Consider the following 15,055-nt stretch of genomic DNA (forward strand, 5'->3'; position numbering starts at 1 on the left):
AAACTGTCCAGCAGCCAATAATCAATATACCAGACAAAACACTATAAACTCCAGAAGGTAACAAAAATCTCCCCCAACACGGACATCTGCTATTGCTACTAAACCAGAATATACTTCTGTTTATACTTAGCTCTAACAGAAAAGAGAAAGATTGAACAAGAAAAGAAAAAACAAGTATTTTCTGACCTAGTAAAGAAAATAATGTGCTCCTGAACATGAGCTAAGATAAATTTAAATAAACCTTAATCAAGAAGGCTGCTGCTAAATAGTCAGGGGAGGCAGGGTCAGGTTCTAACAACTTCAACAGCAAAAGCAGGAGTGGTCTGTTTTTTTATGCAGCTTCCATTCATACAGTAAGGGCATCATTAAATGTAAGAAGGAGTATCAATGTTACCTTGAATGCAAGATGAAAAATTTGAATATAGCATGTAAACTGTCCTCCCTTTTTTCACGAATGATGTGTTGAGTCATTTAAGCGGGAGAAAAAATATCCCTAACAGCAGCAGATAAATGCAGTAAGCCACATCAATGCTCTAAATGCTGCTTGCAATTCTGTAACCAGTGAGAAGCAGTAAAACATTTCTATGACACGTGCCACAACAGTCCACAGTACATCTGCACAAACCTATTGGTGTTATGTCACCTACTCCAATGCATCCCCAAAAGCCATGCTTTCTAACCAACTCACTGCTGTTATTTGATGTAAACATGTAGCCCTTCAGCAAGGTGCCTAATGAATGCGCTTGTGAAGTGCCAAACGAACATTTATAACCAATCTGCTGGAGACTGGTAATAAACTCGAGTATAGGCTGGAGGTATGGAAGGAAAATCAGGAAACAGCCCATCAGAACTGAGAGTGGATGGGGTAGGTGGAAAATGAGGAGGGGACCTTAGACAAGCCCCTGCGTAACATCGTGGGGTGTGAGATGCACTGCCACTTCATTACACTGGGAGAACATCTCTGGGTGGGGACAGGGGAAGGATGAAAGCAAAAATCCAAGGAGGAATAATAGTATTAATTCAGTTTATCTCCTGTTGTTGATTTTATGAATACTTCTGCTCTGTACTTGGGAACCCCAGATGTTTCTCTTAAGTCAGGCTATCTGCAAAGTCTGAATAGGAATAAGGGAGCTTAGATAGTGCTAGCTATTTTCCTGAGTCTGGAAAAGGTGGAGATCCTATTAGCTCCTCTGCAGAACACTATGTAGGAGAATATTTATTTCCCAAATGATGAACAATAGGGTAACTTACAGATGCTTTCATTTCAACAAAGCTGAACATTTTGATAACTATTTATGGATATAACAATCATCTCTCTCACACACACTCTCACTAATTTGTACAGTGCAGTTAAAATGTGTCAGTACATTTCAGTTAGTTGTGATGGTATTTCAAACAGATATGCAAATATTTTGGAAACAAAAGATAAATAGAAACCTACACTGCAAACCTTCTGAATTTTCATTCTGAACCCTGAAATTCAGGAGTCCTTGTTTGAAAACCATACAAACTCCACCATGTTCATGCCGACTTCTCTTCGGTGTTCCAAAAAGACGTGTAACTGGATGATTTGGTCATTCTGTGTGTGTAGCTATATACATACATGTATAGGAAGTATAGGAAGCAAGATAAACAGATGTGTAAAGTTTCTGTAACTATTCATATTAGGAAATACAAATTCATCAACTGCTCAATATTATGTGTTTCTCATCCTGAATCTTGAAAGAAGACACCAGGCACCTTACAAAGTACCAGTCAGAGAGCAGAGAGCGAGACCCCCTTCTACATATTATTTAACCAGACACAAGGGATACCGGCCTAAATTGGAACAGATATGTAAATCTATACAAGCACATAGCATTTTTACCTACACATAAGCTTATTGATAAACTTTATCTAGGTTGAGATATGAAACAGGCTTTATTTATTTTGGCTTGAAAACTACTTACATTCGACATCATGTCACAATAAAAAGAACTAGATGAAAAGACTGATAAATAACAAGGATAAAAGGAAATAAAAAATTAGGAGAACAGCAAAATCACAAACACAGACACACACATCACCCACTTCCAAGGGAAAATGTAGAGGAGGGTGAAAATTCCCAAAGAAGCTTTCAAGCAAAGCCAGAGGGATAATTAGCAAGTTCATCAGTTCATAAAGACACCTACATACAGTTTGTGCTCCTTAGTCAGAAGTTGCCATCTTGTCTTCCAAAAAGATGGCTTTAACTTTTCCATTTCATAGTGATCAATAAACGCACCAACTGGTTCATACTGTTTTCCTCTGACGACAATGAAGACCAATCTAATTTGCAAATCCTAACCTAAAACATTAGTAAATCAAACTTGATGAAATTCAAGTGGAACAGACAAACCTCTTCTAGTTTTGTTTAGCTGTAACTACTTAAATGAAATATTTACTATCGTGTCTGCAGAATAATTAGAAAGCTTTCTCCTCCGTTCAGTAGTCAATGGAGTGTTAAAATGAGGATGATGTGCCTTCGTCTGCGTGCTCCACCACCCTACTACTGTAGCGGGGTGAGACTTCATGGACTCTACGAGAGGTGAGATTTCCTGTCAGTCCTTAAGGTGCCCTGGAAAAAAAATTGGCAACATTCTCTGATGTGATGAATACAAGTGAATTTTGGGCAAGCAGTATTCCAGCCTCCCTCCTTTCTTTCATCCACTGCTGCAAATCACAGGCATTCTGTGGGACAAAATTCACTGTGGAGATACCACAGAAAAATGACATTGGGTGTAAACCCACCTTTTAAACCTAATAGGAAAACCTGCATGTGGCCAGTTTAGAGGGATGCTGGATACAATACATTTCAACATTCCACAGGTCCTCTGCACCAATTTAACCAAAGACCCTTCCTGGCCTTCAACTGTTTTCAGCCCCCTCCAGTGCAGCCAGGCTTTCTACTTTTGCTAGGGATTTCAGCTGAAGAACTTTCCCCCTTTTGTCAATGTCTATTCAAAATTGCTCTTCAGCTTCATTTGCAAGCCACAGACTACTGCTGTGTCCTCGTTTCTTTTTGTTTCTGTGATAAAGACAGGATTATAAAAACACTATTAAAGCAGCAGCAATATTATAAGAATTTGAAGATATAGGCTCCATTAAGTCTTATATGTGCAAACGTTTTCGTTAATGAAAATAGGTTTCAGAACAATTCTGCTCATTTGCACTTAATTGCTGGTTAATGGGGTCTCTTGGTGTGTCACTGTGTGTGTTCCGAGGTTTCCTTCTAAGGAAAAGATAATATAATATTCTGAATCATCTTAGATAAGCTCTCAGGACTGACACCTTCTCGTGGTAGTGTCTGACTTTTTGCAGTAGAGTGATTTGAACAAGTGCCATGAAGATTTCCATTTACTCCCATTATTTACCACCAATTTTATGGCCAATTTCAATGCCCATTACAGGTCTCTAGTACTTTACACAGTATAGACATTGTTCTTAGAAAGATGAGGGCAGAGAGAAGGAGGAAATATTCAGCTTGTAAAGGTCACTAAGTGAGCAGAATAAGGGAATTCATGGAAGTCTTATGGCAATGATCAAATACTTATTATCCAGTCAGATATACTCCGCAAACATCTTACTAAGGCTTAAATTTTAACAACTTTGCTCAAGCTTACCTAATCACAAGCTTTTTCTTACATATAAAACATTTTTGTCCCTGAAAGAAGGACTGACAAAAGTAACCAGCATTTTTTAAAGCACTTTTCAATATTGCTGTTGTTTAAATGATACTCTGCTAATTGCATTGTTCTTAGCTTGAATCCCATGCTTCAGAAGAAACTTTGAGGATAACCAAGTAAAGAATAATTTGCAGCGGTTCAGTTTTGGAGATGTGCAATGATCCTGTATATTCTCTGCTAGTAATGTACAAGATGGCAATATCATTACAAACCTGCTAGTGACCATTTCAACAGTTATGCTCTATATAATGCCACTATCTATACACTTGTTTTGATAAATCTGGGTAATGGATACCCAGAGGGTCAAAACAGTTCCTGACCCTCCGGATGGTTAGAGTGAAAGACTCTCAGTGGTACAGTCTGAATATGCCATCATTATTTTAGTCTCTTACAATCACTTAAACAAAAAGGCATATTTTTTTTTTCAGGAAAAGTCTCCCTTTTGTAATCATATTTCCTTTTAATCAAGAAACCATAATTTTGATGCTTTAAAGGCAGAGACAATAATTTCTACTGCTTCTGACACAACCTATTTGGAATTCAGAATGACGAGGAAGGCAATTAACTGCCATTTTTCTACATAATAATATAAGTTAGGGCTCTAAGGCTTTGTCTACACTAGGGAAATTTAGATGAGTTTCTCACTGTTGCTGATACTGGCTTGGCCAAGGCACTGTTAGGAATATGCAAGATCTAATGCAGACAAACTCACCAGCCTGAAAAATTGCTGTCAGTAGTTAAGGCTTTCTTGGAACAGAAAAAAAAACCAGGTATGAGTATCTCTACACAAGTAATCCAAAACCTCATGGGTAAGACTCACTCCCCCTTCAAAGGAAGTTTATAACAAGCTTATTGTTTAACCAAAAATATTCCCAAATAATGTCACCATCCTTGCTTAATTCTCTTAATTTGTTGAAGCCTCCATTTCTTTAAAAGATATTTTAACTTTGAATAGTCTACTCCTGAAATATTTCTTAAAATTAAGAATTATTTAAAATGTTACTTTCAAATAAAACCAGGAAGTTGAATGCTTGGATTATTTTCTGAGAATGTCATTTTTTATAGCACTTCTGTAGAATAAACCTAAAAGACACTTTATAATATGACTTCCTCACAACACAAATCTGATTCTTTGGTGCCTATCATCACACTTGCACAATATTTAAAAGCTGCTCCTCTACCTGAATGGTGCTTTTAAACGAAGCTTTTTCTATTTAAAAGATAAATCATTAAAACATTGCTGGAAGGAATATGATTACAAATGAGGATATTGGCAGAAATCCAATGTTATTGGGAAGGTAGGGTATTCACACTAGTCCCACTGCCAGTGGTGATTAATTAAAAGCCGTTAGATACCTGAAGCCCTAACAGTTCATTCAATATGATTCCCATTGCAGGAATGACCTGCTTTCGCTGACAAGATATTTATGCAGGCAAAAAAAAAAGAAAAGGAAAATCATGATAGCAAAGCTCAAAGACACAAAGATATAAATGTTCACGTTTTATTTACAGTCTCAGCTTTTAGTATGGTGGTTTGTGTATCAGGAGAGGTGATTTCTGTCTCCACAGTATAGTTAATCAAGAAATCCACACAAATCAGATGGTAGAACTGCAGAGATCTGAGGCTAAACCCCTGTGACTATGGAGTAACAGAGAGGTAATGGAAGAGCAAATGAATGCAGGGAATGTGGAAGATGGCAATGGAAAAGAGGGAGGAATGATGAAAATGCCAAGTGGTGAGAGAAAAAAAAACCTCCAGCCCTTCACAAGTTCATGTGTTAGAGATTTTGTTTGCAGCAGATGCTTCAATTTCCTTGCGAACAGTGCAGAATTTGGCAATTATGAATGAAAGACATCTTCCAGTAAGCATGAAGGATTTAAAATTGTTTGCAATTTTTACATTTGTCTGAAGCAGTTTCAATCCTAAATTATACAAGTGAACACCCTCAACGAAGTCCAGTTCCTATGATATGCACACAGAGAGATAAATCTTTTCCCTGTCAGTCACATGTCCTGCTGACACCTGCTCTCCGGATGTTGGATGAGCATCACGTTGCATACTACATAACTATCATATTACCAATTAATATATTTTCACATACATAACACAAAATTAGATGTTGAGATCTTTCTATGTAACTGACAGAAATTTAGGATTAATAAGACACCATCTTCAGTGAGGCAAGCCCATACAATCATGAGATTACACTGAAGTCAAACTAGAATCAAGAAAACCCCAAAACACCTTAGATAAACTATTATCTCACACAAAATGAGAAATTCCTCTAAGGCTGCACTGGAAGTAAATAAATGGTTTACCTTAACTATTTTCAACTATACCACTACTAGTTTAACACCTGATATATGATATTCATTTAGTAAAAACCTTAATGTCCTCTCCTTCAGAGAATACCAGCCACAGAGACCTACCTGTCATTTGTTTTGCATGAGAATTTTGGAGAGGAAGGTCTCGTTAAAACGCTTCAGCACACGTGCGCTGAAGTCCCCCAGGGCTACAGCGTGCTCCTTCTCCCCAAGCCTTGTCTTTGACAGTGAGAAAGGATGACACAAGGGTTCGCCCACTCTGGTGTTTTGCTTGCCCTTCTTGGCATCCTGTGTATATGTCTTGGGATCATCCTGAACTGACAAGGCTTGAAGACTTTCAGTGTGAGGCCGAGACCCTGCTCTCCCTGCCCTGAAACAACTGGTAGATGGCACTTGAGAGAAAAATGCAATGGTCTTTTAGTTAAGGTGCTGGCTGAACTCAGGAAAACTGGATTCAATTCCTGGCTTCGCAATGGATCTTCTTCATGACCCTGGGCAACTACCTGTGCCTTAGTAGAAAACCTCCTGCCCCATGCAAAACTGTTTTGAGACTGTATCTGTTAATACTTGACAGATGCTGTGCTAGGGCTCTACTTCAACGGGTACGCAGTGTGGGAAGCAGGTTAGAGCTCAGGATGATGTTTGAGAGTAGAGCTATATATCATGCTGATGAACTACAGTTTCTGTCTTCTTTCACATCATCTTTTATACCTCATGCAATCACTTCGTGCGTTTAGTATTTCTATTACTAGTATTACATGTCTGTCTGCACAAAATTTGTCCCTGCCATTATAGAAGATAAAGCTATCACAGTTTTACTGATTGAGCAGAGACATCTACATATGTTTTCCATTACTATTGTGCCATGCAGGTTGAGGAACTGACATATTTAACTAAGTAGAATTGGAGAAATACAGAAAAAGAAAACAGGGAGACAAGATGACTCAGCCACACCTGCAGCCCTATGGATTTCTAAATATCCTATAATCTTGAAAGTTTCTGTGACAGAACTAAGCTCTTCAGCTATCGCTTCAGTATTTTAACTTGAACATAATCCTTGGCAGAATGCATTCAACTAACTGGAGCTACATGTATCGTGTTGAAACATACCACACAGATGTTAATATACAGATGCAGGAAGAAAATACAACTTCACTTTGACAAGGAAACACAAAACCTTAGGTAGTATACAGAAAAGCACACTAAGTGATGATTAATGAGCATTTGTCTAATGAGGGGGCTCCTAGTGGTAGAATGAGGCCTCCATGCCTAATTGGCAAATATTAATCTGCTTTAATAAATCAACCTTAAGAAAAATGATTATATAAAATAATGGCTTAGAAAAATTAAAGCAAATACTACCCACAGACTATACAAAAGATTTTTTTGGTAATATATGCTGCTGACAATTCAGATATAACAAGGTAGAGCAAAAGAACTGACCTCCCGAGGACAGATGATTCTCTTGGGACGTGGTGCCTCTTGTTGCAATTGATACACTGTCAAACACAAAAATGTACAGATCATTAAAAGATGGCAACATACACAAACTTTTATTCAGATGAGTCTTTTTAGCCAGAGGCTGCAGAGAAAAATGCAAATGTAAAGAAAAGGACAGCAAATGAAGGTATTTCAGTGTATCTAAGTCATTTATATGAAAATCGGTTGGTGACCTGCAAACTAACTAAAGTGATCATTGGTTTAACTTTTAGAAGTATTATCTCCTTTTGTACTTGTTATTACATTTCCATACAAGGGAATACTAGCTAGAAAGATTTATTAGGTGTATTTCAGGATAAAATCTCTCTTTTGCATATACCATGCTGCAACACTCAAGAACAGACTGCTTACCAGTAACACCAGTGATTTTTTGGATAGGCCAAGAAAAAGTTCAGCATGTTTGAAAGGGTTCACCACAATCTCATAACTTATTTCAAGATTTGCTGGCATTTACTGACGAGCAAGCAAACATTCTTTTCAGAGCAATTACACCCTATTCAAATGGCCCTGGATCAATTTTGCAAATCTTCCGAGGGCTGGAGGAGAGAGACCTGAGGCTAGGGATAGTCGCTGAACCCTGGCCCCCAGCCTCTTCACTGCATGTATTTAATGAGATCGTCTCCTTCCTTTCCACTCCAGAGTCATGAGAAGAAGCTGACATGCAATGACAGTAATCAATTCCAGTGCAGACAGACTGTCTCTCCGTAACTCCAGTAAAAATCCCAGAGGTTTGGATTGCCTCCCTCGAGAAAGGCCTTCTGTATGCTGACCTTCTTGTATTTGGAAAGATCATGTCGTGTCTATGAATTTTTTTAAAAGACCAAGTTTCTAGGACAGGGGTCTTCATAATGCTTGTGAAGCTCAGAATTATGCCCCGAAAGGTGGTAGATTATGGGAGGAATATAAATGCCTGTAGGTCTGATATAAACACAGAAGCCCTGTTGCAGAAAGTGAATTGAAATGGTGTTACTCTTCAGCACCTTCTCCCATGTTCTGCACCTTCTCTTTAAATGGGGCTAGGAACAATGAAATCTGAGAAGTGGGGGAGTCCTCAGCTTGCACCCAAGTTTGTCACTCAGGGGATGTGAAAGCTTTGGGGGCTTCTGTTCTCTGCTAATGTCAAAGTGGAAAAAACCATAACCTCTCCTTTTCCCAACCCCACCTTCATCCCTGGTTCCTTGGAGGGGCACAGAAAGAGAGTTTATGATTTCTTATATTCCCTATCAGTTTTAATGCATACAGATGTGATCCAGCTCTGAATTTGTACCAAGGCTTCGGATTTTACCTGCATCAGTCAGCACTGCCAGATCTCCCACTACTTTTGCACAAGATTCATGATAACTTGTGGTCTTTCTTACCTCTTGCAATTGTGTGACTGAGATTCAAAGCCTTCCTTTTACTCTTTTGTGATCAAATGAGTTGTGTATCCAAAAGAATTGCCAAGCAAAGCATGAAAATTTTGCTTCAAAATCACGGATTGTTTTTTAAAACTCTGATTATTCTGGAGCCCGATATCATGATTTTAGTGTCCATTTCTGAATGTCTGAAATCAGCATAACCACTGATTCAGCAAGTACCTACTGCTTAATACTAAACATATCCAAGAGGAAAATAGTAACTTTTTTCTTTCCCCATACATTTCCAGTAGAGAGAAGGAACTCTAAGGATTCAAAATATTGCAAGAATATGATTGCATCCCATTTAAAGTAAAAGATCTATTTCCCCAACTTATCCATTTCAATTTTAATTGAAAATTATACTTCATAAAAATCCTATTTTTCAATAATTAAACCTGTTAAATATTAACTGACATAGCAAATTAAGCTAGTGGGGCTGTTTCTAAGATAACCTTGATAGCTGCAGTGCAAAACAAGTTGGTCTGAAGAACACTCAGGAAGCCTATCTTGTGATGTGCTACATTTATAAGAAATGAGAAAAGCAAAGAGCTCTCTGAAATGACCAAAAGGATCTCTGAGGCTGATAGCACTAAAGAAGCCAGGGTGGGGAGAAGAGTCAGCATTTCACAAAACAAAGGAAGGAATGACTAACAGGAGAGGGCAGATATATGAATGACTTGAAAGCAAACACAAAAAACTGGATGCTGATAGGATGCAGTGGGATGAATCAGTGCAGGGATTCATGATGAATGCAAGGAAGACAAATCATTTTAACAACTGTATTTTGAATAGACTGGAAAAGGTTGCTGTCATTCTCAGAGAGGCACGGGTAATTAATCTGCACAATAATCTGAACTGAGAAAGATATCTGATTTAGAAAGACATTAAAGGAAAATGTAGTAAGAGTATTACTATACAAATAAATATAAGAATTAAAATAATAATAATAATAGTAATAGTAATAATAATAATAATAATAATAATAATAATAATAATAGATTATATGCTGCCTTAAATGTGCAGGATGAGAAAATGGCCCCAAGTAACAAGCATGATTCAGATTGTGAATGGCGGTAATCACAGAAAACATCATGAATGGGAAATCGTTTCCTGGGAAAGATAAAGAATTCAGATTTGGCCATATTAGCTTTAAATTGAAATACATTAAACTGACAGAAAGACAATCCAGTGGAACTACTGGAGAGAGATGCAGAAGCATTAGATGGAGGGAGAGAAGACAGATTGGGAACGGAAAGAAAGGACTGAGAACCACTAATGGCATCGTGGTAAGAGTCGCCAAGCAGTTCAATGGGAGACAACCAACAGAGAAGAGACAGACAGGCACACAGCTGGCAAGGGTGGAGGAGGTAAAACACCAGTGAAAGTGCAGTTAAGTGAAAAACTAGGAAAAGGCAGTATCTCACAGACTAAGGTATTAAGGAGCAAAGCAAGTGTGACTCTACCAAAAGCTGTGTTCTTCTCTAGAAAGGTTCTCTCCTGTTTCTGCTTCAAATGATTGCTATATGAAAGCCTGCTAACAGGCTATGAATACAAGTGCACTATTATGGCTACGGTGACTTGAGAAAAATGTGCCCTACAGCTAAGTTCCAATGAGCATAGACACCTCATTAAGTGACCTCATTTTCAGAAGTGCTGAACATCCTGCAGCTCTGCCCGATTTCATTATATACTTTTTCCAAAGTGCTGGGCACTTACGCAATGGCTGACATTGCTGAGACCCCAGCAGAGTCCAGGAGATGATCAGAAGTTCAGAAAGCACATGCCCGTCACTTACTTGCTTGAATGACAAACAAGCCTTGCCTTTCTGCCTCATTTTCCCCACCCCACCTCTGAAAATCTTAAAACAGAATCCAATGTATAAGGATATGGTTAACTGAAATAATAGAAAACCACACTTATTTGCAGTGATCGACATCTGACCCAGTCTATTCCAGCATTTAGAACTGACAGGCAGGTTAAAGACAAACCCCCTGTGATCATAAAAAAGATGACACTTGAACATAATGATGCATTATTATTATTTTAGCCCTGAGAAAATTAACCTTCTAAGAAGTCAACTGCATGCAAAAAGAAAATGTATTATTACTGCTTAGAGAACAGCATCAGACTGGGAGTAGCTTTTTGTTCAGCATCAGATGCAAATGAAATGCATAGTAATAATACACACTAAATATTAGACCAAAATGCAGCACTGCAATAGAAAAATGCAGTAGCTTTTAATCAGCCCTTGAACATGTTCATCAGTTTCATAATTCAGATAGTTTGCCAGCATTCATAGTATCAGAATCACCCAGGAACTTATAAAGTTAACAAAACTTTAATTTATTATTGAATTTCTAGGGGAACATTTCTTTGAGATGTAAACTAGTCAGAATATACATCTCTCTTTTGTTCCTGCTAAAGGACAAGTCTTCTCTCAGGGGATGAAAGAGGGAAATTCTACAATATATTTTAGAAAGAACTGTCTAATTCCAAAAACTGATCTAAGAAACAAAGTGATGGCATGCAAAAATCAACACTTACTCCTTTTCTGCCAGGGAAGAAGGACTATCACCAGTTTCTTCATACTTTTTTCATTCTGCAGTGTGTCAGGAACTCAAGCTTTCTCTGTTAACTCTTAACTCACCTACGACTAGTGCTCATTGATGCTCCAGCGGAGAGGAAAAATTCCTATAATTGCTTTTATAAAGCAGCAAAGAAACATACTGCCTTCTCTCTGAGAATGTTTCATAGAGTTCCTTAGTTTTACCTCCTCGGTCTCGTCTCAGTCAGGCATTTATCCACGTGCTGAGCTTGAACAATACGAGCTGTCCTATTTCTGCGGGATTTCTCACATGCTTAATTAGGAACTTAACTGCCTGGCTGAAATAAAGCCTTAATTTCTAACAAAACTGAGTCTCAGACACTGTGCTTATTATTTGATGAAGGGCAGAAGGCAGGGAAACTTTGTGAGGAGCTGAAGCATGGCATCAGCTGATGCTCTGCGCCTTGCCACATTGCTTCACACCAGTGTACTGATCTTAAATAATGCAAATAAACATAGAAGTGGCATTGACATTAGACTTGCTTAGCACATGCCAATCTCAAGAGTGGTAAAAGGAGAAGAAGAGTGGTTTTACATCTCTTCAAAACTCAAGCACGTACGTGCTGTAGCTGGAAGTCAAAAATGACTATGCTGTTTCAGCAGTCAAACAATTGCCTACTTGTCACATGAAGCAGGTACCATCACTGGTTCTGCTCTAAGAGGGCAGTGCAGCAGTGGAGCAGGTTACCCACAAAGGTGGCAGAGGCTCCATCCCTGAAGGTTTTCAGGACTTGGCTAGATAAAGCCATGGCTGCTCTGCTCTAGAGCCGACAATAGTCGTGCTTTGAGTGGGAAGCCGCATCAGCTCACCCCAGAAGTCCCTGCCAACCCACATGTCTGTGATTCTTATCTTCCTTTCTTTCCTACCTCAGTGATGGTAAAAAGGCAAAATGCCACTTTGTATAACATACCTAACATACAGCAGACTACAAAAAGAAATCTGTTACAGGATATTTATTTGTTGATCTGTTACTTGGGTATAAATGCAATCAAATCCACTGCCTGGAGACTGCTGGCTGCTAGTAACTTTCTGGATTTTTTCCTCAAGTCCCTTCCTGGTAATACAAAATTATTCCTGCCATTTCTTTTATTCTCTGTGTCCTAGGGCTATCAGAAGAAGTCTGAAAAACCTTGTAATCTGTGAAACCTACCTTCTAACAATTTTTCATAAGTGAGGATCCCCTGCATTAGAAGTATCCATCTTTTCCAAACAGAGCTGAAACAAGCTTGTACATTAAAAGAGTAAGGCTTAGATTCTGAAAGCTGTTACACTTGGATCGGCATTTGCCCATGGATATGTGCAATACTGTTTATTTGAATAATTTGCCTGCATAAACAGGAAAATCTGCCTCTGTTGAGAAGCTACAAGGATTGAAGCCTTGATCATGATATCAATGAAATGCAACACAGTGCACCTGAATTTATCCAGGACTTAGAAAAGAAATCAAAACTGCATGCAAAGTATCTTAATAGTATGCTAGCAAACTTTAAAATTTACTAGCTAAAATACACTGAAAATATTTGTTAAATAGGCAGCAAACACAAACTGCTAAGAGTGAAATACATACGCTAAGTTAAAACTGTGATGAGACAGGACAGTAGATTGCATCATAGACTAAAGCTGTCATTGGACATAACCTCTATAATTAATTTACCAGACTGGGATTTTTCCAGAAGAGTAAAGAAGCATATACTACCTAACATTGCTATGAAAAACGTATGTCTATGGCTAAGCAGTGTCAGCAGTAAATCTCGGTAACCTTAAACTATTTTCTGCATTTTGGAGCTGTGTAACTTTTTCCATGGTCATTCATGCATGGGTTTCAGATGCTGAGGCCCTGACTTTGTCATTACCACAATATTGGCATCCTACATATATCTGAATAGGAAATTATATATTCATATTCTATTAGTTCATTCTGGGTTTTTTTACTTTTAAAAAAAGTTTTCTTGGATTATGTGTAAGCTATCATGCAAACATAACCAAACTTTTTCACTGCATGCAGTGATTTGTCCGCTGCACCAGTGGGGCAACTAAGAGAAGGTAAGTAAAGGCATGTGCTTTCTCCCTGACTTTTTAATGAAAACTTCCTGCAAAAAAGGAAACATCTGTCATTTCAAGTCCTGGTCTCGCCAGAGTCAATGGGAGCTTTTCCATTGATTTTGTGTAAGCCAGGTTCCTCTTCTAAAAAAACCCACTCAAGTGTCTGCTTATTTCCAAGTACACACCAAAGTATGCTGGAATGGTCCAATTCACATCAATACACTCTTGCTGACTTTTAAGGAGGTTTTTCTTATACATTGAAAATACTGTAACAAAAAAAAAAAGATAAGTCTCTACAAAACAGTGTTCTGAGAAGCATTTTTTGTAATTTAATGGCATACTCAAATTTTGGTTGAAAAAATCCCAGTCCATTCTGAGGCAGAATGTCATTCTCAGGTAACATAGAGATGATGTCTTTGAAGTCAGCAAGGTAGTTTAATGTGCATATAAGTGAAGTCAACAAGTTTATTCCAGTCTTTAAAATTATACATGTACATGCACGTAACTACCGTGATGCTTGTCTTTTTGTAGTTCCATTTTGGTAATGGCACTGTACTGAATTTGAAGTTGCCACAATAAAAGAGATGACTTTTGCTTAGGATAGTTCTGTATCTGAAAACAGCAAAAAACCCCCAAACCTCTGCATCCAAAGCTGCAGTTTCATTAAAGTTCCAGTAAGGGTTTAAAATAAAAAGATCAAATTTAAAGGCCATCTTTAATAAGGGTTTTAAAAGCCAATATTTTGTCTCAGATCTGTGCTACTTTATTAGCAAATACATTTGGAACAAAGCAAAAAGAGCATAAAATATGCACTTCTGCACTGCACTCTATGTAAATGATTTTTCTAAAGGCAGACAGGAAGGTTCAAAGAACTGATAATGGTGTCTCCAACTTCTAAACCACCACTTCAAAAATCAGCTTCTATTGCGAAGGATCAAAAATATTATTATCTTAAAGTGATTTCGTGACCCATATAAAAAGACAAGTATACTCAAGCCTGACCTTTAGTAAACACATGAAGCATTAACCTCTACCTCTGGAATTCTTCCTGAAAATCTCAGCAGAGAAACCATGAAACCCAGGATTTGCACACTTCTAAGGCAACCCAGAAAGTCTGGCACTTGTAACCCTGCTGCACTTGCTCCATGGAGAACCAAAAAAGTTCAGGTTTCGCTGCTGTCCCATACAGTAATTTCTACAAGCACCTAGTACACTTATGACTTTTTTCTAAACAAAAAAGGGAAAAGACCTAACAGTGACACCTTGGTAACGCACTAAGATTATTCAAATTTCTTGTATACTTACAGTATGATTTCCATATTGGAGGCTGGTATTCTTCAGCATCTAAAATAGAAGTAAAAAGGAGGAAAGAAATCAGTCAATTGGCCACTAGGTCAAACTGTCAGCATGCATTTTTCTGCTAAGAGACCTCAGCTTGTCAGCAAATTTCACATTTCTTTCCCAAGAGAGATGCTAGCTC

At 38.1% G+C, this 15,055-nt stretch overlaps 1 protein-coding gene across 2 annotated transcripts in view; it reads right to left on the minus strand.

The window, feature by feature from the left end:
* CHN2 (chimerin 2) overlaps positions 1-15,055 on the minus strand; it is a 168,631-nt gene that overhangs the window by 84,664 nt on the left and 68,912 nt on the right. The window contains exons 2-3 of one of the 2 annotated variants that reach the window (XM_052799256.1): positions 14,881-14,919; positions 7,473-7,528 (exon numbers count right to left, since the gene is read on the minus strand). In XM_052799256.1, coding sequence (XP_052655216.1) covers positions 7,473-7,528; positions 14,881-14,919 — 95 coding nt within the window. Of the gene's footprint in view, positions 1-7,472; positions 7,529-11,470; positions 11,706-14,880; positions 14,920-15,055 lie in introns of those variants that run through there. The other variant, XM_052799264.1, reaches the window with a different exon arrangement.

This window comes from Harpia harpyja, chromosome 1 (assembly GCF_026419915.1).
Source record: "Harpia harpyja isolate bHarHar1 chromosome 1, bHarHar1 primary haplotype, whole genome shotgun sequence".
NCBI classification, from domain to species: domain Eukaryota; kingdom Metazoa; phylum Chordata; class Aves; order Accipitriformes; family Accipitridae; genus Harpia; species Harpia harpyja.